This window comes from Zootoca vivipara, chromosome Z2 (assembly GCF_965207765.1).
Source record: "Zootoca vivipara chromosome Z2, rZooViv2.hap1.1, whole genome shotgun sequence".
NCBI lineage: Eukaryota > Metazoa > Chordata > Lepidosauria > Squamata > Lacertidae > Zootoca > Zootoca vivipara.
Window position 1 is genome coordinate 21586126 of NC_142585.1, and position 25943 is coordinate 21612068.

At 45.4% G+C, this 25943-nt stretch overlaps 1 protein-coding gene across 1 annotated transcript; it reads right to left on the minus strand.

Moving 5' to 3' along the window:
- Window positions 1–5210: 5210 nt before the first annotated feature.
- LOC148686582 (uncharacterized) lies at window positions 5211–25464 on the minus strand. Its single transcript, XM_088665413.1, has 7 exons — window positions 25376–25464; window positions 24487–24633; window positions 19981–20148; window positions 13133–13173; window positions 11683–11798; window positions 6913–8229; window positions 5211–5418 (listed from the first exon to the last, which is right to left on the minus strand). The coding sequence occupies exons 1-7, from the start codon at window positions 25462–25464 to the stop codon at window positions 5386–5388; spliced, it is 1911 nt and encodes a 636-aa protein (XP_088521539.1). The 3' UTR covers window positions 5211–5385.
- Between the last annotated feature and the right edge of the window lie 479 nt (window positions 25465–25943).

Consider the following 25943-nt stretch of genomic DNA (forward strand, 5'->3'; position numbering starts at 1 on the left):
TGCACCCACTTCCTCCAAGGGGTAAAAAGCAGCTTTATTGCAAAGGGGAGACTCTCCTGCTCCCATCCATTGGCCAGAGGACCAGCAGCTTCTCTTAAAGGAGTGTCATAGCTCAATGGAATAACATCTGCTTTGCACACAAAAGGTCCTACCGGTAGGTTCATTCTCAGGCAGGCCGTGCTTGGAATCTCCCGATTGAAACTCTGCTGAACCACTGCTTGCCAGTGTAGATAATACAGAGTTAGACAAACTGATAAAGCAGATTCCTGTGTTCCTATACAGGGAGTTTGGCTTCCCTTCCCCTAGCAGACTAGCAGAGTTCAATGGACAGTTGTCCTAGGACTGCAGAGCTGAAGGACAGCATGCTCTGGTCTCAGCCAGGGAACCAAGGGCCACTGGAAAGCTGTTCCCCTGTCTCCCAGAAAGGACATTATGGCATGCGGGAAAATCAATTGGCCCATGAAGGAGCGCCAGCAATGGCCTTGTTTCTACCAAATCCCATTGGAAAGAACGCTTGCAATAACTTAGCTAGTAAGAAGCAGTGTCCGAGTTTGCTCTGTTCTTCCTATCTTTGAAACCTTTTTTCTTTTGTGCCTTGCCTTTTCGGACTGTATGCTTGAGGGCAGGAACTTTCCTATTACTGATTTCTGCAAGTCACTCCGGTAACCTTATTTTAAGCCCCACTCCTGAGTTTCTACGCCCTTTTAATCAGTAGTTCTCAAACAATGGGAAAACACCACTGAGGGAGGGGGTGAAAGACACTTACCCCAAGCCCACCCCTCCAAAATGAAGGATGAGGAAAGATCCAGATACATTTTCCTGTTAGAAAATGAGGCTTAGCATTGCAGCTACTGAAGCTGCTTTGCTGCTAACTGCGGAAGCTGCAAAGAGGCAGTGAACATGGGCGATCCGGCCACAGCCCTGCTCCTGCCTCCTTGTCTGGCTAGCTATTTGAGGAGGGAGAGTATTCCCTTTCATGTGTTACACAAGTAAAGGTGGTTCATGCTTTGCCAGCAGTGGATCTTAGTATTAGGCAGAAAGAGGCAACCACCTCAAAAAAAAGAAAATTTGCTGTTCCTTACTACAATACAGTCTAAGGCCATATCTCTATCATTTCTTTAAAGTACTATTATACCACTTTGACAGTGATGACTTCCCTGAAATAATCCTGGGAATTATAAAGGTGCTGAGAGTTGTTAGGAGACACCCTATTGCTGTCCAGAGCTACAACCTCCAGAGTTCCTTCGGAAGAGGGATTGGGAGTCTCCTAACAACAACTCTCAGTGCCCTTAAAGTTCCAAGGATTCTTTGGAGGAGCCAAAACTGGTGATTTAAATGCATGGTACAGATGTGACCTAACTTTTAAAAGTGCTTCTGTGTGAAAAAACAGAGGTTCAACTGCAGCCTTATACCCATCATTTATTCTCTAAATTACCATATACAAAAATTAGGAATAAGCTCTGTAGTAATTTGTTAAACTTTCATGATTTCCCAGGAAATTACCAAATTTCTCTTTGGAGGTTAAAAATAAAAAAATGTGTCAAGCGGGAGGTCATGACTGAATTGAGGTATGCTGTTATAGAACTTCAAACTAGCATCTTTTGAAAGATTCATAGTGGCTGGAAGTTCCTAGAAAATTCCTTACCGAAACTGATGCAAGCTTTGTCTCAGATTAATTCATGCAAATCATTCTGTTAAGTGCTGGAGGCCAAATTAATATTTAAGAATTTGTTGTCATTTATTACTTCGCATCACTTCCACAAACACATTCTGAGCCTTGGGCAGTTGGGTATTTAATTCTTTTAAGGTAACTCAATGAATTATGGAGCAGGGTTTCAGTAGGGGGGAAAAATATCATAAAAGTCCAAAAAAGGGGCTTTTTATAGATTTCATAGTATTGTAGAATTGTAGAGTTGGAAGGGACCCTGAGGGTCATCTTGTCCTACCGCCTACAATGCAGGAATCTTGTGCACAGCTGTCCCTGGGTGGCTCAAACCCCAAGCCTTCTGGTTAACAATCAGATACAGTAAACAGACCCACTGCACCATGAGGCTTAAATAACAGTAAACCATCATCATCATCATCGATGTGTAAATGGCCTTTGTTGCACTTACTTCAAAAATACACATTTTTTTTTTAAAAAAATGCTCGTGGGTTTTAATTTTAATTAACAAGAGTCAATTCAAGCATTATTTATACAAGCCCTGCTGTGTCTTTCTAATGGCCCTTCTAGTCCATCATCCTGTTCAACTAGTCCAGCCTCCTAAACAAATGGATGCCTCTGGGAAGCCTGCAAAGAGGACTTGAGTGCAACAGGACTATTCCTGCTTGTGATCCCGAGAAACCAGTATTCAGAGACATGCTGGCCCAACCCTGGAATGTGAGCATACCCACTATGGCTAGTAGCCATTTAGGGGATGTGGGTGGTGCTGTGGTCTAAAACACTGAGCCTCTTGGGCTTGCCAATCAGAAGGTCAGCGGTTCGAATCCCTGTGATGGGGTGAGCTCCTGTTGCTCTGTCCCAGCTCCTGCCAATCTAGCAGTCCAAAAGCATACCTGTGCAAGTAGATAAACAGGTACTGGTCAACGGTGTTTTCAGGCACTTTGGTTTCCGTCATGGTGTTCTGTTGCTCCAGAAGCGGATTATGCAGGCCACATGACCTGGAAAGCTGTCTGTGGACAATTGCCAGCTCCCTCGGCCTGAAAGCGAGATGAGTGCCACAACTCCATAGTTGCCTTTGTCTGGACTTAATCATCCAGGGTTCCTTAACTCCCCCCCCCCAGCCATTTATAGCCTAATTCTCAATGAATGTGTCTAGCTGCATCTTGCAGGAGCGAATTTCATACTTTTAACTATGTACTGCGTGAAGTATTTCCTTTGGTCTGCCCTGAATCTTCTGAAACTCGTTAAAAAAAGATTTGGAAATATGGGGGAAGGTGAAACTTTCATTTTTAGGAAGGATTTCAGCCATAAAGATTAATATCTTACCTTTGTTCTTATTCCAAACAATACCAGTAACAAATAGCACTAGCTGCTTTAGGGAATGGCAAAGAGATATTTCAAGATTTGTCTGGCAGGGAGGAAAGTGAAGAATAAAGTATAAAATTTTGATAGATACCAAAGACAGAGGTGGCTTTGCACTGCTAGACTTTCGATCATATTATGAGGCAGCCTGCTGAATCTTCTGAAACTCTGCTTCATTGGATGCCACAGAGATCTAGTGTTATGAGAGGGGACGACGACACTCTTCTGTACACTTTCTCCCATCGTGGCTACTTTTTTTACTCCTCTATCATGTCTCTTCCCCCTGCCACACTACTACTCACACTTTTTCTAAATGAAAGAGCTCCAGGTGTCATAACTGTTGTGCATAAGGGAGTTTCTCCAACCTCTTGATCAATATGGCTGCCTCCCTTTTAAAAATCTTTTCAGTACAATAATGATGGTAGTGGTAGTAGTAGTAGTAGTAATGATGGTAGTAATGATGCCTTGCCATCATTGCTAGTAGCAACCCACAGCCTTTCCCTCCATGAAAATGTCTACCTCTCCCCACTAAAGCTGCCCTGGCTGCTGACCATTATGGGAGCAAATTCCATTGTTTCACTGTGTGACGGTGAGTAGAAAAAAACTTCATCCTATCCACTTATTTCACATGAGTAACTTTACACATGTACTTTGCCTCCCCCGCCCCTCAGCCAGTGTGGACGGGTCCATTAGTGTGAATGGGGCACTGGCCCAGCAAGCTCAATCTGCCCTCAGCCACCCAGCCTCCCTCCTTAAACCAACCAGGGAGGTGACTCTATCCCCTGCCTTCTGCCTTCTGCCCTACTAGTCCCAAGGGGCACCATCCACCTCTGTTCCAAATAGTGTGCATTTCAAGCACTGTTTGCACTGCGTTTTGCTCTCTTGTAGGGCTCATTACAAACTGATTCTATGCCACAGCCATAGACAAAACAAAAATGCTTTGTATGTGTTATAACACTGTGACACCAGATGGCGCTGTGGATTCCCGTCTTTCACCAACGGGATTTCCCTTTATGAAGTCTACAACATGTTTAACAGAATCGCTTTTTTGATGTGTCTGGATCTAGCCTCTGTTTCTTAAGATGGTGCTATCCTTTCCAAACATCATGGGGGGAAATCCTGAGTTTGATTTAGAAAGAGGTTTCTGCGTTGCTGGAGATGTTTAAATCAACCACCACCTCCTCCCAAGACTAAAAATGTGTTCAATCACATTAACCGCTGAAGCTATATTGTCACATTTGTCCCAAAGCCAGGATGGACACACTGCATTTATTTCCTATATGCCTATCTTGACACCACATTTCTGTCAGTCTGTTCTGTTGGTAAACTAGGCCAAATTGGAATACAGTGGTACCTCGGTTTAAGTACACAATTGGTTCCAGAAGTCTGTACTTAACCTGAAGTAAACTTTCCCACTGAAAGTAATGGAAAGTGGATTAATCCATTCCAGACAGTCCACGGAGTACTTAAACTGAAGCGTACTTAACCTGAAGCGAACTTTCCCATTGAAAGTAATGGAAAGTGGATTAATACATTCCAGACGGGTCCATGGAGTACTCAACCTGAAGCATACTTAACCCAGAGTATGAGTGTAATTGGTTCTGGAAGTCCATACTTAACCTGAAGCGAACTTTCCCATTGAAAGTAATGGAAAGTGGATTAATCCATTCCAGACAGGTCTGTGGAGTACTTAAACTGAAAGTACTCAAACCATAGTTCCTACAAAGACATGCTGTACACAGGGAATGGTGCAGAAGTGGCTAATTTGGGGGGAACCTCAAAAGCTACATTCCAATATCTGAAGTTGCAGCTAGCTGCCTTTCCCACCCCCCTGCCCTGCCCTGGCAAGCTGCAGTGGCAATTGGCAAAATGACAAAGCAGTAACACCCAACCTCATATGCTATGACTGCTGGGAAAAGGCAAGGAACAAACATGCTGGGGTTTGTTAAAGACTTAGTCGTCTCTCAACCTTTGTGAAGAGCAAGTGGCTTACTCGGAGCTGTCCATGGTTCTGCAACTTCTGGGCTGCCTTCCTCTGTGGATTCTGGTATCAGATGCAGAATCTTAGAGTAGGAAGTGACCCCCAAGGGTCACCTAGGCCAATGCTTTGCAATGCATATTGCAATTTTTTGTCCAATGTGGGGCTTGAATCCACAACCCAGAAATTAAGAGTCTCATGCATGAACAAGACAATTACCAAGCTATGCCAATAAACTCACTACTCACAGGTTGTTGGTGGATATGTTTTATTTGATAGCTTTTAATAAAAGGAAGAGTTATTCCTGATAACAGCTGCTGCATAAAGAATCCCCTGAGAAGTGTTGTGGTGGAACTGAAAAATCATTCCTCCTTTCTTCTTATTAAAGGAATTTTTGAACCCATTTTGCTCCAGGCTGGAATGAGGAAGATGGAAGGCATGAGAATGGAATTAATAACAACAAGAAGAATTATAAATTATTCTGCAGAAAGAAAAATGCAAGTTTTGCCACCTTATACACATACGAGAATGCAGTTATCTGAGAGTAGTGCCTTCGGAGGGCCACTTTCAGGTAGTAGATGGGGCCAGAAACAAAAGTGAGCAGAGCAAAAATAAATAAATGTAAATGTTACCTTTGTCTACTAGTCTACATGTACTCACACACCCATCTCTGTTCTCAACCCAGGAGAACCCAAGAAGCATGCCAGGTACAAACAGGAGTCCGAAGGGTGGACAGAGGAGCCAGGGGAGCAGGATGATGATCAAGGGGAAGGGGGCAGTGATTTGTGGGGTTCTGTACCACCCATGTGGCAGAGGGAAGAAGAAGAGTCAGAAATGGGAGAAAAGGAGGCAGGGAAGAGTTGCAGGAAGGCGCAGAGGTGGAAGAGACAAATGCAGAGAGAGCTGGGCCATTAGAATATCCTCTGCTTCTTCCCTTGCTGTCTCCAAGAACAAGGAGGGGTTTAATGGGACAGGAGCAGCTGGAGCTGTAGTACAGGAGGTCACCAGCTGCTGGCATCACAATAGTGGGTATGTGTGCTGAAAGGGGCATGTTCACATTGTTGCTCCAGCTATCTAGATCAGAGCACAAGTCTGAAGAAGGAGATGCCTAGCTAGCTATTTAGCAGGAGCAGTGCATATAGTTTTTGCACCTTAGAAGCTGATGTAGTTGAGTGCTTTGACAATAAAGAACCAAACATCCAATCACATGTCCTCATTGTGGGCTGTGGGTGCTTGGGACAAGGCATCATCAGAGTTCAAGGATGTATCTGGCCAGGCAAAATGACTTAAGGAGGGTGCACAGCAGCACAGTTGCGGGGTGTGGCTTAGGGAAAATCCTGAGGAGCAGATAGAGGCCGAGGGAGGGGGCGCACATTGCCATTTCAGGCTTGAGGTTCTCCATCCCTTCATTGCATCCATAGAAGCAAACTCTTGTTTCAGCCATTTCATGCTGGAGTGTCTCTCTGAGGAATATGACCAGACTTCTGCATAACTAAGCTGTTTCACAAAAATGTCAGATGCAAGAATGAGCAGGATTCTACCAATTTGCTCAGTATGGATATATTTGCTCCTGTTTTCTAATGCTTTGGCCAATGACCACTTGTAATTTACAAGCAATGTTGCAACTTTTTAAACTTTGGACTACCTGTATTGAAGTTCTGATTGTGGTGCACCCAATATTCCCTCTTCCCTATGGTAGTAGTAGTAGTAGCAGGTAGTAGATGAGGCCAGAAACAAAAGTGAGCAGAGCAAAAAAATGTAAATGTTACCTTTGTCTACTAGTCTACAGGTACTCACACACCCATCTCTGTTCTCCACCCATTGCCTTACACCAACTATTTGACCGCCTTGCACCAACATTTCTGACTTACATTTTCACGAGATTTAAAGAAAAAGAGAAACAACTTACTAGGCGTGCAGCTTTCCTCTCCTCCAGAGATCCTGTTGGAATTGTGGTGAAGAAAGATGTGTGCACTGCTGTGCCAGTATCTTCAGGAGAAGTGGTGGGTGATCTGAGTGGTGTTTTCCTAGGGATTGGGTGAGGCAAGCTGCTATCAGCTGTAGGTGACATTTCCTCACTTCTGAAATGAGTAGTGGCAACATTTTGGGGTGGTGTACTTGCTCTGGCAAACATACGTGCCCGCTTCTGAGATCTGAGAGAGGTAGTGAGAGCAGAAGCTGCCTTTGTGTTCAATTGATCTTCTGGAGGTGGCGGCAAATTTCTGGGTGGTGATCTGGGCACTGAATCAGGAGGCACCATGTCAGGTGGTGATGTGGACATTGTTTTCTCCAAAGCCGGCTGAGATGACATAGGTGAAATTTCTTGATCTCCAGAATTAGTAGTGTAAGACTCAGGAAAAGGTGTTTCTGAAGCTGCAACAGTGGAAACTTTGCCTTCTTCTTTTCCCTTTCCAAAACGTTTCCTGGCAACATTTAGTGGTGGCTTAAAAGCTCTGGCAAACAGAGGTGTGCGCCTCTGAGATCTGAGCGATGTGGTAGGTGCAGAAGTCAGCTCTGTTTCATCAGTGGCCGATGTTCTCTCAGAAGTTGGACTGTCATTAGTCACAGGTGAAATTTCCTTACTTCTAAAATGAGTCATTGAACGCTTTGGAGGAGGCTTGGTGCTGTTTATCTCTTGTGGTGTAAGGATGGAAACAGATTTTCCAGGCTGCATTCTTTCCTCTGATGATTTCAAAATCCCTTTGAGTGATTTTGACTGTTCCCCATCATTACTTGGTGATGGCTCAGCAGATGTTTGAGGGGTTGTGTCTGATGGAGATACCATCAGTGTGGTATCTTTCTTATCTTTGATTCTTTTCCTAGGTTTAGTTGCTGAAGGGGAAATGGGTGGTGGTGATTTTGGTGGTGGTGATGGTGATTCCACAGTGGTCTGGGGTGATACACTGCTGTGGTGTGAATTTTCTTCCTTTTTATTTGTAACTGTTATATTATCAGCTGCATCTACCTTGGCATGATCACCTGCATGTTCCTTAGTATCTGATTCAGGGGCCTTCTTTTTCTTCCAACAAGGCAACTTGTGCCAGAATTTCTTTTTCTCCTCTGACTTGCTTGGCTCTGCTTTCTCAGAGTTTTCTAAGGTAGACTCCTGGCTTGGTTCTAGAGATGGTTCATCAGATTCACCTGGAGCAATTGGCTTAGGTGGTTCAGTGGTGGGGATTTTAAAGTCTGCTCGCACATGTGCAGGTGCTCGTGGTACTTTAACTTGCTGAAAGGCAACAATCAAATTGCATGTTAGTAATTGTGACATAGAGAGGGTGGGATTGAGATAAGGAGAGAATCCATGGACAGCTGCAGACCCTCCAACTCTCTCATACCAAATATCTCTTGTTCCAGGGCTAAATTCACACCTCCTTCATTTCTCATGGTAGAAAACTCTACTCTAGCTGCACAAAGCTATGTTGTTGTTATTGTTTAGTCGTTTAGTCATGCCCGACTCTTCGTGACCCCATGCACCATAGCATGCCAGGCACTCCAGGCAAAGCTATACTGTATTCATTAACTTATTCCATGTCCATTCTTTTGTTCTTTTTTCTAGAGATATGCTTCAAAAACCCTCTCATAACCGCTGTACAATCTATATATATAAAAATGTAAAAATCGTGAAAATGCGTGTTCCACTTTTCTCCATAACCGCTTGACCGATGGTCCTGAAATTTTGACACAACGATCCAGGCCACTCCCCGAGCGTTGTTGGAAAAGAAAATCCCTCAAATCTCACACCTGGGCAGATATATACCTGGTTTTCCACCAAGTCAAACAGCGCCCTCAAGTGGCGTTATTCCCTCAGCTCCTCCTCCTACACCCCCTCCCTTCCTGTGAAATCTACACCACACCCACAAACCAAATAATGACATCATCAACCAAGCAACTGAAACCACCAAGGCCGCCATTATCAGACCCCTAGGCCCTGGCCAGGCTGCTGGGCCCCCACTAAGCCCGGGGGGGGGGGAGAGAGAGGGCGAGCGCCCGGATCGCAGGTCGCAGCATGGCCTTTGTTTTATGTAGGCCCCTGCCAGGCCCCCACTAGGCCTGGGGGGGGGGATAACCCACAGCAACACACTTGGGGGCACGACAAGGGGCATGGCAAGGGGTTTTTACTTTAAAATTTAGCACCACTACGTCTCCCAAATCCCCCACCAAATAACCACAAGACAAAAATAAATACCATCCTTCAAAACGTAATGAGATACGCCAGTCACGGAGGGGGGGGGGGACAAACAGAATAGATCATGGATTGGAACACGTGGGGGCAGTCACAGGGATTAGCCACAACAACGCACCACACCCACAAACCCCGCCTCCGTCACGAGATCCTGTAAAACAGGGGGACTCTGAGGCTCAGGGGGATCTGAAGGGGGGCTATTACCCTCCATTTCACAGACTAACACACAGCAACGCATGCAGGGCCAGCTAGTCTGTTATAAAAATGAGCTTCATCATCATGAGAAGTGGCAGACAGTGCAGAACATGGCACCTTACTGCCTATGGGTGTGCATCAATATGGATGTAAATTAAGAACAAGATGCACCCATCTCCACAACATAGAGATTTAACTTCCATAGTTCAGGGGTATAGGGATTTAACCTCTGTTTGTATCTAGCAAATCACACAAACAATATTTTAACAAAGCTTCCCCAAAAGCCAGTGTTATATCAGTGGAAGGGGAGAACGAGAGCTGTCCTTAGAGAATTGGCACAGTTGACATGTGCAGGGCCAGCTCTAGGTAGACCCCCGGTGGCGCGGAAACCATGCTGCACCCTGCGAGGGTGGGGGCGCCGGAGCGATCTCCGCCCCTCAGCACTAGGGCGCGCGACCTGCTCGAGACTGCCCTGGACATGTGTGTGATCAGTATAAATCTGGCAGCAAGGTTGGTGATCTCATGTGACTTGGACCCATAAACTTATTTTAGGCCATTGTAGATAGGACAAGAGCCAACAAGAGTGAGAGGGCAAATGGGTAGAGTGGTGCAAGTGGTGATGTTATGCCACCCTTCAACCTAAGGTTCCAGGGTGGGTTACAAATTAAAATGCAATATCAAAAACAATTTAAAATAACTTTGGATCACAAAAATAAAGTTGGTCCTAAAATTATACACCTCATGTGTCAAAAGCCAGGGTTAAAGAGGTGTGTCTTCAGCATTTGCCAGAAGCTGTACAATAAAGGTGCCAGATGCACTTTTGTGGGGAGCGGGTTCCACAGCTTTGCGGCTGCCACAAGAAAGGCCTTCTCTTAGGGTCCCCCACAAACCTCTGAAGGTGATGGAACTACCAAGAGGTCACCCTCTGCTGATCACAGCACACAAGAGGAACTATAGGGAAGGAGGCAGACTTTCATATATTGGAGGCCCAAGGAATAATTTTTGGCTCTGGACTTTTTGATTGTAATATGTGTTGTTTCAGCAAGTTACCCTTCTGGTGTCCTCTTCACCAGCTTGGATCTTTCTTGAGTTTCTCCAACATGGAATGCCATTGCTAAGGGTTGAAAGGATGCAGACAACCCATCTGGGCTTATATAATGTGAGTGTAGTTCTAATTGCAATCATTTTTATACAGCTACTGTGGACTACAATGCCCAAAATGCAGTGCATTCTCACAAAAAAAGCAGTAGTCCAACAACATCCATAAGAGCAAAGATTCCTCAACTATGTTGTAGCAGATATGACACATCTTTTATATTGAAACTAATATACCCATATGGCTTTGACAACTTCTAAAATACTTGAATCCTAAACTAAACTAAAATAGAATTTTGTCTTTGCATGCTGAGGTACCAAGATATCCCCCCAATAACTCACACATCACACAATATTTAAGTTTGAGGGTTTTGCCATTAATTTTGGCCACAACTTTATTTAAATACAACTGAATGTGAGTGGTTGCTTAGGCATTGGTTCCAGCCATCTGTTCCCCGCCTGGGACAGATCTGACTCCCACTAGCCTGGTAGGGGAGCCAGTAGGTGAAGACCCTCTGGGAGGGGCCCACGCCCTTGACCTCATCCCTCACATGCTCCCCGAGGCTCATGTGAGGCCCTGGCCCCTAATGGGGATAAACAGACAAACATGTAGAGCCCCAGGATTCCCTTAAGGGAATACTCCTAAAGGCAGCAGCAACCATGAGGGGCAGGCCCAACCAAAGTCCGTACCCCTCCACCATCCAATTTGAACCAATGCCTAACCACAAACCTTATAAGTTGTGACTTATTGCAGCGTAGTAGGCAAAAACCACCTGGCACCAGCCAATCGGCCAAGTGGCAAAATTCCTACAAGGCCCCTGATCCAAAACAGGCGACCACATGACAGGCGCAGCAAGGTCAATGCAAGAACACCTAGAATTAGAGGAGGGTGGGTGGGAGATTCGTTGCGAGCAGCAGAAGTGGGTAAAAGCTGCTCGCTAAGCATATATGTAGGTCAGAGGCTGTCAATCAATCATTTGCTACATGCTAAATTCCCCAGCAACAGCACAGCCCACCAATCACACGCGTGGCCATCCAAACTGACCCGCCCCACCAACCCTGGGATATCTTGTTAACCCTTCCGCAACCCCTGTTCTACTTTAAGGGTAGAACCTGCTTTATTGATTTCAATGCATTTCCCCCTCCTAATATTGCACTTTATTAAAAATTATTGTCTTATTAATTGCCTGGAGGAATTCTGCTTACCCGTAAAGCAGAAGGCCTTGATCTTGTTTTGGTACCAGGTCGTACTGGCTTTGGAAAGTCCAGAGGAAAGCTTAGGCTGACTCGTGGCTTTAGTATAGCATTATAGCACTCGATATCTGAAATATAGATAGAAATAAGAAAGAACGTGGGGGGGGGGACGGGACCCAACAACACAATGGTAAAGAGTAGTTTCTATGAATTCACCTATGAGTTCAGTTCTTAACAGATGCTTAAAAGGACAGCATAAGAATAGCCCTACTGAATCAGGTCAATAGTGATCTAGACCACCATCTTGTTCTCACAGTGGCCAACTTATGTGGAGCCCAAAGGCAGGACCTGAGCGCAGCAGCCCTCTCCCAACTTGTGAGGAACTAGCACTGTGAGCAACTGGCATCCAGAGGCATATTGCCTCCAACCGTGCAGGAGCAACATAGTCTTAATGGCTAGTAGTGCCATTGGTACTTTTCTCACCCTGAATTGTCTAATCCTCTATTGCAGTGTTTCTCGAACTTTCTTCTCCGGGCCACACTTTCTGAATAAGAGTTTGCTCATGCCACACTGAATTTTTTATTGCTAAGAAATGCATTGGAGAAAAAGAAGGAAACAACTCCTAGCAGTGTTTTGCTTTATAACTCAGAACACAGCTACTTTATAATATGATCATGGGACACCCAGAAAGCATAAAACAATGCAGCTAACATAAGAACAGGAACCATTCCCCAAATATTACTTATTTTATTATTTATCAGACTTACATATTTCGCCCTTCATCGCAAGATCTCAGGGCGGTTCACAAGATAAGAATGCAAGGTAAAGGCAAAAATAAATAGTTAATAGTGAAAACAACAAAACAACCCCCTCTGGCCACTATGCTCTCATGGGGGGAAAATGGGACACTTGTGGGTTATAAACCTGTGCAGGTCTGTCTAGCAAGATACGATCTTTCGGGTTATATGTGTGTTTGGATGCATTGATCTGAGAGTCTGGCTCCACCTACTGCTGGGTTGAAACAGTTCCCCACCTTTGTTTTAAATCACATTTTCACTGAATGCTGTGAGGAAATGCCAGATTCATTTCCCTGAACTGCAAGTGAGAAATAATAAATGACTCATTTCTATAAATCTTCACTGGGCTCTTGAGAATAAATACAAGTGTTGATAGTCAGCTGGAGATGCTGGTAGGGTGGGCTGTGTGTCTTAATGAGTCTGGTCTCTAGATGCTGTTGGACTACAACTCCCAGCAGCCCAAATCAGTGGGCTAATTTTCAGGGGAGATGGGAGATATAGTCCAAAAGATCTGGAGGGCACTGGATTGGGGAATACTTGTCTAAATAGTTAGAATTTCTCTACCACTCCCTCTCTATCCTACAAGATAACACAATAAGAACATTTCTTCAGTTTGTGCCATGGCCTGCAAAGCAAACTTTCTGATCTGATGTTCACCTTCATACCTGGGATGTATTTTTCATAAAGTGGAGGTCCTCTATATTTACTACAAGAGAACAAAAACAGAGAGAGGCATTGTTATATAGACTGTTTTACCAATTCTAAAGACATTATCCTTTTTTCAGTTTAAAATTATTATTATTATTATTATTATTATTATTATTATTATTATACTTATATTATATATTATTATTATACTTAACAGGTACAAGGTAAAAAGGTTAAGGTAAAGGAGCCCTAGATGATTAAGTCCAGTGGGATTCAACTTTGGGATGTGGCACTCATCTCCGCTTTCTGGCAGAGGGAGCCGGCGTTTGTCCACAGACAGCTTTCTGGGTCATGTGGCCAGCATGACTAAACCGCTTCTGGTGCAACAGAACACCATGACAGAAGTCAGAGCGCATGGAAATGCCGTTTACCTTCCCACCACAGCAATACCTATTTATCTACTTGCACTGGCATGCTTTTGAACTGCCATAAGTGTATGCCTAGAACAGGCTTCCTCAACCTCGGCCCTCCAGATGTTTTGGACTACAATTCCCAACTTCCCCGACCACTGGTCCTGCTAGCTAGGGATCATGGGAGTTGTAGGCCAAAAACATCTGCAGGGCCGAGGTTGAGGCAGCCTGCCTTCGAATGGCCTTCATTTGGAAACTGAATAGATATAGAATGATTGAGTTACGTTCTTAAACAATAATATTGCTATAATTTATTTCTTATACCCCACTCATCTGACTGGGTTACCTCAGCCATTCTGAGTGACTTCCAACAAAATATAAAAGAACACAAGAAAACGTCAAACATTAAAAGCTTCCTGAAACAGGGTTGCCTTCAGATGTCTATGAAAAGTCAAATAAATGAGTGCTTATCTCTACAAAGCTTCAGTGAAATCTTCTCTTTTCTGTAGTAGCAGTTTACCAATTCTGTCCGCAACCTCGAAGCCCCACCCCCACCCCATCATCCTAATTATGTACCATTTCAACACTCATCCTGCTAACCAAAACAGAAGTCAGGTGGGATTTATTCTAAAGTCCTGGTTGGTATGCAAAATCCCTTTGGATGCCTTGGAGACTGCGGCAAGTTGAATAGAGAAGAAATTACTTATTTGGTGTACATATTCCAGAACATCAGTGTGTCTGGGCATGAGTCATTTAGATAAGTGAAAACAAAATAAGCACCTATTGCCCATTTGAAATGAAAATACAATTAAAGGCTGCAAGGTCTTGTTCATATTTACTACTGCGATACTATTAGCTGGAGAAATATTTAATAATGTTATGGTCATGCAATGAGGACTAAATTTTTTCCCCTCTAGGCATTTGTTCAGCTGATAGCTAAAGCTGGTTTTTTTTTTAAGGATCACTGGTGGCCAGAAGATGCTTTCTAAAATGGCCATTGATGATTGGTTACTGCAAGCTATCAAGCATGCCTCAATTGGTTGGGGCCTGGAACCCTGAGATTTATTTATTTATTTATTTATTTGCAGCTGGCTGAAAGGAGGAGTTTCAACAAGGTTTGCTTTTGAGGAACTGACACTATGATACAGATAAGCACCATCTATTCTGATAGCCCCCCCCCCCCCGCCCGCCCGCTCAACCTTAAATGGATATTACAAAGCAGCATAAGTCTCTTGTGCTTTCTCCTCAGGAGGAAATTAACCTGGTGCTTGAAACTTTGCTCCCATCTTCCCCCCTGCTAGTGGCAGCACTGAGACTGAGAAGCTGGTGCCGGCTGTGGTGACAGCTGTTAGGAAACCCATATTCCCCTCATAGAGCTACAATCCCCAAAGTTTCCTGGGAAAATGGATTGGCTGTTAAACTGCTTGGCAAACCGTAGCTCTATGAGGGGAACAGGCGTCTCTTAACAGCCCTCAGACCCCTAACAAACTACAGTTCCCAGGATTCATTGGGGGAAGTCCATGATGACTTCAAGTGGGGCCTAATACATACCCTCCAACATTTCTCCAATGAAAATATAGATGTTTGATTCCATAATGATAGATAATTTTTCTTTTTTTACCCCACACACCTTGTTGGGTTGCCCAGCTGCAGCACTCTGGGCAGCTTCCAACACACACACACACACACACACACACACACACACATATATATATATTTAAATGTAGGCATTGCACATGCAGATGTAACAGCCTTTCACCGTAACCGCTAAACCGAATTACATCAAATTAGGGCAAAGCGTACAAAGGGCATAGCTGCCATTTTCCCTTTTCTCGCGAGGAAGCCTATTCAGCATAAGGGAAAATCGCTTTTAAAAAGGGATAACTTGGCAGCTATGACAAAGGGATCTGGCGTAAAAAATTCCCCCCCCCAAAGCACACCTTTCATACCTAAAATAATGATTAAACACAAAAAGTGGTGCGCAAATTATACATCACCAGCAGAAGCTCTGAAGACTCCAGCAGCATCCAATAGAAAGGCAGATAGCACACTGTTGCCTCCAAAGCCGCGCCACCAGATGACATCACAAAATTCCACAGCAACCAACTGAAAACAGGCCTTTTGCAGCAACAAGGCCCAACATTGCACAGCAGACTGAATAGGCCGCAGCAGACTAGGCCGCTTTCCAGACTAGGCCAAGTGGAGGTAGGGGCTGCCTGGGGGGGATGGGGGGGGGCGAATAGGGAGCAGGGATAGGTCAGAACAGGGTGGGGGGAAACACAGGGATGAAACCTGCCCTCTCCACAGTATCTCGCCTTGGCTTTGCAGCCTAGGCCACTTTCCAGACTAGGCCAAGTGGAGGTAGGGGCCTGCCTGGGTGGGGGAAATTAACCTCTTAAAAAAACCACATAATAAAAATCCACTTATATATATATATATATATATATATATATATATATATATATATATATACCGTCTTATATTTATTTTTTCCTCAAAAAAACACACTATGGCTTACTTTCAAGGGATGTCTTATTTTTTTCCTCCTCCTCCTGCTGCGGCCGGCATTGCTGCTGTGCCTATCACTATGTCTTATTTTTGGGGTATGGCTTATATTCCTTGAATGCTTAAAAATCCTGCTATGGCTTATTTTATGGGAATGTCTTAAAATATGAGAAACAGGGTATGACATGTGGGAGAGGGGGAATCATAGGAATAAGCCGAGGGTGGGGAGCCACAAACACCGTCAAGCCAACCCAAACCCCCAAACAAAAAAACCAAACAAATCCTCAACAATAAACACCCCCCAAACCCACCATCACACACAAATAATAAATGTAAAAAGGGCATGTGGTAGAGGGGGAATTACAGAGATAAGCCGAGGGTGGGGAGAGGACAATGAAAATCACAGGGATAAGCCGGTATGAAGAACGGAGTTTTTGCAGTGATATTTTGGTGAGCAACTAATCCCCTTGCCCCTGAAAGTTAGGCGGCCCCCCAAAATTAAGTTTTAACCCTGCACCCCCCAAAACGTGATGAAACAAGTCATTTCCCCTCTCCAAAAAAGCCCACTGAACCCCACTAAAACGTGGGTAGATCAACACCAGTTTATAACACCACACCCATATCTCAAACCCTTCCCACTTCTGACCCACAAACAAAAAACACCCTACAAAATACCACCTTAAAAAATAAACCTCTAAAAAACCACCACATAATAAAAATCCATTAATCCCCATCTATATATATATATTAAAATGTAAAAAGGGCCTGGGGTAGAGTAGGAATCGCAGGGATAAGCCAAGGGTGGGCAACCACAAACACCGTCAACCAACCCAAACCACACAAAAAACAACAACCAAACAAATCCTCAACAATAAACACCCACCCCAAACCCACAATCACACACAAATAGTAAATGTAAAAAAGGCATGTGGGAGAGGGGGAATCACAGAGATAAGCTGAGGGTGGGGCGGTGAGGGCGGGGAGAAAGGGACGGGAAACGTCATGGATCAGAACAGGGTGGAGGAGATCACACCTCAGAAAAAATACACATACAAATAAAACTACCAAAACAAACAAACAAAAAAACACAATCATAAGAAGAATGGGGGAAAAAACCAAAACCTATAAATACAAGGACAAAGTTGAAACATCCGAACAGAATATATCCTACAATTCAAAAAACAAAGGTATTAAACCATTAACTTTCAAAATAAAAATGATTTCAATACTCTAAAAAGAAAGAAAAAACTACAGCAACATGTGGCCGGGTCAGCCATTTTTTTGAAAACATTTTTTTTGAAAAAACCCTTCACTATACAGAATTGCCTTCAGGCAGCTCAGGGCTTGGATACCTCCAAACCCTCCAATGTTTCTCCAATGAAAATCCTATGGGACATCCTAAGGAAAAGCGCGACATTCCGGGATCAAATCAGAAACCAAGATGGCTTCTCTAAATCATAGCTGTCAACCTTTCCCTTTTTAAAGGGAAATTCCCTTATTCCGAATAGGATTCCTCGCGAGCAAAGGGAAAAGTTGACAGCTATGCTCTAAATCAGGGACATCCCTGGAAAATAGGGACACTTGGAGAGTTTGCTAATATATAATGTATGCTGGCAAGGTTGCATTATTAGATAGTTATAGAACAGCTGCAGGAAACTTATTTCAATGCAAAGGAAACATTTCGTTGCCATCAACCCTGCAGGTGACACATGTGGTGGGTATGACCAAAGGGAGCAACAAATGTGATTCTTGCCACTGCACAATAGGCTGCTTTCTTCACACTCACCGGCCTCTCTCTCTGTACCATCCAGGCAAGGAAGAGACAATATCAGAGTTCCAGGATGCATTCTAGCCAGGCAAAAATGCTCAAGGAGAATATGAAGAAGGGGCAGTGAGGGGCGTGGCCTAAGGAGAGTCTCAAGGGCCAAACAGAAATGCTTGTAGGGCCGCATTTGATCCCTCAGGCCTGAGGTTTCCCACCCCTGTAATAAAATACTATAGTTCCCATTTTCAGCTTCTCTTATTTCCATTGCATTCATCAGTGTATTTTGTTTGGGCGGGGGAGCAAAGTTAGGATGGAGGATTACAACTCTGATGGGACCGGCAGAATTGATAGAAAGAGCTGAATAATTATTTTTGTTACTTTCATAATTCTTCCCGCCCCCCCCCAAAAAAAACTTTGAAATGATTTTGCTCAACAGCTTTTAAAATGTTTGAAAAGGCATCTGTCTTTTTTCTCTCTTTTTGTGGCCTTGTTTCGTTTCTTCCCTTGTTAATTAAACCATTCATCCAAAACAGGCATGGAAAAGAAAGATCTAATTTATGGACCTAACCCAGTGAAAAGAAACAAAATTGAAGAATAAGCTGGACTGTTTAGGGGATTTATTACAACTGTGGTTGAAAGCCTTTTGAATAAGCTTCAGTGGGAGACCTGCAAAATGCGGCAACTTAATATTGCATCAAGGAGATGAGGGTAATGAGCTGGATCCTTGAAACAGAGGTAGGAGCAATTATTTGAGTTGCAAAGCTTCCTCTGGCATACAGATGGTCCTATTCTGCATTATTAAGACCACAATAAGAGTATGCAGGATCAGGCCAGTGGCACATCTAGTCCAGCATGCTGTTCTCAACAGTGGCCAATCAGGTACTGGTGAGCATTGATTATGATTAATCACATGGCCCTGGCGTGGGTGTGTTGTGCAGGATTCACCTTTACTAACCCACTGAAAATGTCGCATTTCAATAGCACTGGATAATAACAGTGTGAGATAGATCAGATAGATAGATGATAGATAGATATGATTTTTAAGTATAAAAAACTATGAAGGCAGCAATAACAATATTTTCAACCCACTCCCTTTAATATCAATATTGTTAATATTAATATAAACAAACGACAGTTCCCAGGGGCTTTTGAGGAAAGCCATGACTGGTTCAAGTGGTATGAATGCTGCTTTAAATACAGTGTGCAGATAGGGGCCTCATTTTAAATGTGTGCCTGTTTATGAAGCTCATCTCCAACAGGTGGCCCATGAGGTGATGTAGGTAATTCACTCCACCCTATGAGCCACCATTTTGTACCTGGCTCTGGTTCTGGTCTGCTCAAAAACAAAATAAAAATAAAAATTGCTGAAGTAGTTCCTGCAAAATCGGTTTTTCTGCCCAACCCTGAATGGACTGGGGGGGTGGGGGCAGGTTGCACATGTGTGCACATGCATTGCCTTTTAAATAAATAAATCTGGAAACTCCACTTGTCTCAATCCAGCATCACTTCTTTCTTAGGACAAATATTTCTATACCCAGTGCATAGATAAAAATGTGCAATGGCTTTCCCAGTTCAAGGAAAGCAAGTTAAGGAAGCTGAGTTCATATCCTTTTGGGCAGTGGTAATTGCTGCCTTCCATTCTTAAGGAAATCAGCCCTGAGTGCTCCCTGGAAGGACAGATCGTGAAGCTGAGGCTCCAATACTTTGTTCACCTCGTGAGAAGAGAGGAATCTTTGGAAAAGACCCTGATGTTGGGAAAGATTGAGGGCACTAGGAGAAGGGGACGACAGAGGACAAGATGGTTGGACAGTGTTCTCGAAGCTACGAACATGAGTCTGACCAAACTGCGGGAGGCAGTGCAAGACAGGAGTGCCTGGCGTGCTATGGTCCATGGGGTCACGAAGAGTCGGACACGACTAAACGACTAAACAACAACAACAAATTGCTGCCTATTGGGACTGGCAGGACAGAAGCCACGGAGGCCAACATTGGTGGCGCCAGAGTCAATGACAGCCAGAACCACCCTATGACTTTCTGTAAGTAAAGGTGCAGATGGGGCGGGGGTGTGTGTGCCCCATTCACCCAAATGCATTGTGGAGAAGGAAATGATCCTGGAGTTGCTTTGTGAAATTGTGCCCTATTAACAGCTATACTGTAATTGGGGCTGGAGCATAACTTGGATTACCTGACATGCTGGTCTACCTCGGATGTCTGCTCTAAGTTCTTGGCTGGAAGGTGTTGGGCATTGGCTGGAACATTCTGGGCATTGGCTGGAAGATGGTGACTCTTGGCTGGAAGGTGGTGGGTATTAGCTCCCTCTGAATGAACTTTCTTGTTGTTTGCAGGTGTTCGACTGAAAAGACATTGAGAGAGAAATAAAAAAATTCCTTCAGTAGCACCTTAAAGACCAACTAAGTTTTTATTTTGGTATGAGCTTTCGTGTGCATGCACACTTCTTCTTGAGAGAGAATTAGGGATGTGCATGCTAGCCCCAACCCCCTCAGCATTCCCAGCAGCCTCAAGCATTGGGCAGAAGGTCCAGAGGAGGAGGATTTGCATGTACATCTGAAAGAGAATCCACCTCACAATTCATAAATTGCAATTGTGTACAGGGGCGTACCTAGGATCAAAACTAGGAGGGGGGCCCAAGCCATGGTCATTCAGGGGCGGGGCCAAGGCACGGGAGGGGAGGGGCCACAAAGTGGGAATGTGGGCAGGGCTACTCTGCGGCGGCTGCAGCCGCTAAATGAACCCCCTAAACTCTCTCACACGAAATTCCCCTTCTCTGAAGCAGGGCGGTCTCTAGGCCCGGGTCCGGTGGCGTGGGGCGCCAGGGGCGCCGCTGCGCCCGCTGAGAGGCACGGTGGAGGCCGCCCCAGGCACGCCTCTCAGCTGTTCAGCAGCTTCAGGCTGCTTTCCGGAGGCGCGCAGGGGGGGGGCGCAACAGGGGGCGGGCAGTGAGCTGCGCCCGCCGTGCCGGGAAACGGGGCGGGGTGGGGGCACCAGAGGGATCCGTCACACCACAGTGCCAGAGCGCCAGGTATGCTTAAGACGGCCCTGCTCTGAAAACACTGCTCCCATCCATTTACGGCTAGCCACCCCCCTGAAAAACCCCTTTGGGCCCCGCTTTCCCTCCTCCAGGTCCCCCCGGAGCCTTGCCAGTTCCCACCCTATATATCTGGGATGGGGAAGGAGCTCAGAGGTCTGCTAGTCCTGGGGGGCCATCCCCCCATGGCCAGGGAGGATCCTGGGGACCCCCCCGCCAAGCTGAGACCCTCAAAGAAGAAGAAGAGGCTGCCACCGCCGCCTCCCCATCGCAAGGGAGCAAAAGATGGGAAAGGTGGGGTGGCGTGGTGCAGGCGAGCCAGCCCCCCCCCAGCTGCGACCCTACTCCCCTGCCCTCAACGCCCCTCTCTCGGCAGGGGCAGCAAGGGAGAGCGGCTGGGGGGGGCATTGCAAAGAAGGAAACAGCAGCCAATGCCCGGAGAGGGCAATGCACACAGGGGGAGCGGAGAGCTGTGCCGCCCCCCAAGGCAGCTCCTTTCCTATTGCTGGGGGTGGGGGGCAGCGTGGAAGGGTCACTGCCGCTGGACTACTCCTGCCGCCGGCAATCCGGCGCAAACGCCCCCACGCAGCTTCCTTGCAGCAGCCACGACCACCACCTTCGGGTGCTGCCCCCCACTCCTCCTTTGCGGGCTTCTGCCCGCTGAGGCTGAACTGGCTCCTGTCAGTGCACTTCCTCTCCCGGCCCAGGAGGAGTCTCAGTAGCAACTCCTAACTCAGGGGGGGGTGCGGAGGGGGGAAGGGGGTGATTCCCAGCCCGCGGCGCCGACGATCGCAGTGCAGCCTACCGGGAGGCAGAGCGCGGCAGCGGCTGCAACCAATTCAGGGAGCCGCGTCTCCTTCGCTTGCCAGCCCAGCAGAACTCTTAGGCAGGATAGGTTGCCGCCCGGCAGGGCTTTCCATTGGGAGGCGCGAAGGCTTTAGTGGGCGGGAATTGGTGCAAATGTAGGCAGGGCAGGCTGAGAGGAGGAGCCGCCGCCGAGGAGCCACGGTACCGGCAGTGTTTCCTCCCCCCTCCCCTCCCGTGTCAACAACCGGGGCGCCTGCGCAGGGTATTTGCGGGCCCGCAGTTTGGTCTTCTAGGGGGGGCAGCTGCTCCCCCCTGCCCCATGCTGGGTACACCCATGATTGTGTGGGCTTTCCAGTCATGAGGAGGAGTCCTTGCTTGTCGCACTCCTTACATCCTTCTACACATTCAAACATGGAGAGCCTCCAAATGCTGTTGGATTCCAACTCTCCCAGAAAGCATGGATGATCAATCATGGATGATGGGGGTCATTGCACAAAAGCATTGGGAGAGGGGCATTGCTCCCCCATCCTTGCACCAAAAAAGCAACAACATCCCAAAAACTTTTGTGCACTTTGAAAAAATGTCATGTGTGAAACACCTTATACTAGTTCTATAACAGGGGTCAGCAAACTTTTTCAGCAGGGGGCCGGTCCATTGTCCCTCAGACCTTGTGGGGGGGGGGCAGACTATATTTTGAAAAAATAAATGAATGAATGAATTCCTATGCCCCACAAATAACCCAGAGATGCATTTTAAATAAAAGCATACATTCTACTCATGTAAAAACACGCTGATTCCTGGACCATCCATGGGCTGGATTTAGAAGGCGATTGGGCCGGATCCGCCCCCCTGGGCCTTAGTTTGCCTACCCATGATCTATAACAACTCTTCATTTCTTGGGCAGATTATACTTTGACAACAATTCAGGACCAGCTTTGCTCAAGAAAGGATGGTTGTTGTTTTTTTAAAAAAATTTAAAATCTCCATTAGAGCCATTTTTCCTGACTACTTCAGAGTGAGACAGCAAAGTCTCTTTCATTGGCCTGGCTGAGATCAAATACTATCTGGTTATTCCCCTCCTGTAAGAGAGGGGGAGAGCCAGTGTAGTGTAGTTGTTAAGAGTGGTAGACTCGTAAATTGGGGAACCGGGTTCGCGTCTCCGCTCCTCCACATGCAGCTGCTGGGTGACCTTGGGCTATTCACACTTCTCTGAAGTCTCTCAGCCCCACTCACGTCACAGAGTGTTTCTTGTGGGGGAGGAAGGGAAAGGAGAATGTTAGCCGCTTTGAGACTCCTTAGGGTAGTGATAAAGCGGGATATCAAATCCAAACTCCTCCTCTTCTTCTTCTGTAAGTGCCTGCAGCAACAGCTACACTTGTAATAGTATGAAAGAGCTAGTACCTGACCTTCTGATTTGCATCTTCCTTACCTCATTCTATTTTTTCTGTATCCTGACTCTTAGACGATAATCCACTCTGGTCCCATTAGCACTCTTCATTTAACACAGTAGCAAACCACTTTAAACAGCTGAGCTTCCCCTGAAGACTCTTGGGGACTGTAGTTCTCAGAGTGGTTCACCAGTCAATTCCTCATCCCAGAGAACTCAGAGAACTTTAGCTGTGTGAAGGGAATAGGGACCTCCTAACACCTCTTAGCATCCTTAGCAAATTACAGTTCCTAGGATTCTTTGGGGGAATGCATGATTGCTGAAAGTGGTATGATACTGCTTTAAATATATAGTAGAGAGGAGACATATTATAAAGCATCAAGCTCCTGAACGTGTTAGCAGACAGGCAAACAATATCTCTTTCTTTCTTTCTTTCTTTCTTTCTTTCTTTCTTTCTTTCTTTCTTTCTTTCTTTCTTTCTGTCTAGACAGGTGCATAGCGTGATAATGTTTAGTCAACTACTGAAGAAATTTTTTGCTTAGGAAGGCTTTATCTGCAGTGCACCCAGTCACTTATGGAATACCAATTTTACACCTGATGATTCCCCCCCCCCCGGAGTTTGCTGGTATGCTTTTGTTGTTTTGAGGGCTTGTTGAATTGATTTTATTGCTTTTAGAGATTGCGTTTTTGTGTTTTGTTCTGTTCGATCATATAAACTGCTTCAATGGCTTTATACAGTGAAAAAGTCTATAAATTTGCATAACTACCTACCCAAGGATTGGAAACATGGTGCTCTCCAGATGTTAGACTACAGTTCCCATCAGCCTTAGTGGTAATTGCTGTCCATTGGGACTGACAGGGAGAAGGCACAAAGCCTAACAGTAGGTGGAACCAGAGTCTATGACAGTCAAAGTCACCCCTTGAATAAAGAGGAAGCGGGTAGAAGCAGAGCCCCATTCACCCAAATCTATTTAACATGATTATTTTTCTAAAGCATGTGCAAATAGTTAGCCATGAGAAGTGGCACGTGATCAGATTCAGGTCTGAGATCTGCAGACAGGAAGGGTAACCCTTCACCTACTGCTGTGGTACTGTTGATGTTTTACCTCCTGTAATTGCTACTTAATCCAGAAGGGAAGCTGCCAATGGCATTGAAGGCAGCGTTCTCTTAGAGTGAATAGAGCTTTGGAGTGGAGAGGATTTTCACTGAGATTGCAACATAGGGTGAAAGGGTTAACACTCCTTCCTAGGCACTGTAGACCTGTTGCTGTAATTGTCATAGTTGTTCTTGTTGTTGCTGTTAATCCAAACCTTCAAATGCATTCACATATTCACTTCTTTCATTTACTTCTGCAGGCGAAAATGTGGAGATGGTAATGATCCTGGAGTTGTTTTGCGAGAATGTGCCCTGTTAACAGCTGTGCCTGGGGCTGGAGCATAACTTGGATTACCTGACCTGCTGGTCTGCCTTGGGTGTCTGCTCTAAACTCTTGGCTGGAACATTCTGGGCATTGGCTGGAAGATGGTGAATTTTGGCTGGAAGGTGGTGGGTACTGGCTCTCTGTGAACGGACTTTCCAGTTCTTTGCATGATATTTCCTGAAAAGACATTGAGAGAAGATTAGTGATGTGCATACTAGTCCCACCCATAACATTCTCATTGGCTTTAGCTTCAGGTTTTCGTGCATTGGGCAGAAGGTGCAGAAGGGGGTGGTTTGCGTGTTCACCTGAATGAGCTTAGAATCCTCCCCACAATTGGGAATCCCAATTGCATGGGCTTTACAGTTGTGGGCAAGAGTCCCTGCATGTTCAATTGAACACCCAAAGAATACTTTTTCAAACCCTCCTTCATGTTGAAAGTTTGGAGTGGAGCTGGAACATCCAAGGACATAGTGACCAGGCCGATGCACACCTCTCCGTGCTCCTTACATCCACCTGTGATCTTTGAACACCTGAACAGGCCTTATGTCTTACTTGTATACTGAACTGGGCACTATACATGGGAATAATAAACTCCATGTGGACTGACACCTTGTCTAGATTTTATTGGTGTTCCCATGTAGAGGATTATCCACATATCAGAATGATGCCCTGAAGTGCAAGATTATTTCACCTCACTTGCTTGTTCCTTCTAGCCATTTTTCTGTTTCAGGCATTTCCTTCCCTTTTTGCTTAGGATTCATATTGTGAAGTCATCCTGAAGAAGCCTGAGCAGGAGATGCTGCTGCTGCTGCTGATGTCATAAAGAGATGGAGAAAATGAATGAAGGTGAAGGTTGAGATTCCATTTCGTACAACCCAGATACCATGCTAAGAGGTAGTTCAAGTTAAATCTTACTTACACTCCTTTTTCCTTGTGACTCTTGGTCTTGATATTGTGTGGTGGTTTAGTAGAACATCTGTTGCAGGTCTGCAAAGGGTAACAGCACATTGCCTTCATTAAATTGCAAGTCATGGGATCCTACAGATGGGTTTTGGAACTGGGTGGCTTGCTGCAAGTCTTAACTGTTGAATGACTGGAATAGGAAGTGGTTGGGTTACTGCCCAAAGGTTATGCTGTGCTACATAGGTGGATGGTCTCTGGCTGTTGTAGGAAAGTAATTGCCCGATGGATCAGACAAAGTTCCTTCAAGTCCAATATCCTGTTTTCCTGTGGTGGCTATACAGATGCCTTAATGAAGGCAATTGCTGCCTCTCAAAGTCTGTTCACTCTACTGCAGAATACCCAGGAAGACCTAAGATTATCCCATCACACTAGATTACTGGAGAAGGCTGGGGCTCTTTCAGTCAAGCAGCAGCTTGAATCGCAGGTGCAGGCTGTGTTTGCTCCTACTGTTATAAAAGGGCTCAGTTTCAGCTTGTTCCTTGCTGGAACAGCTCAACGGTTCTGTGTTCCTAGAATCCTGTCTG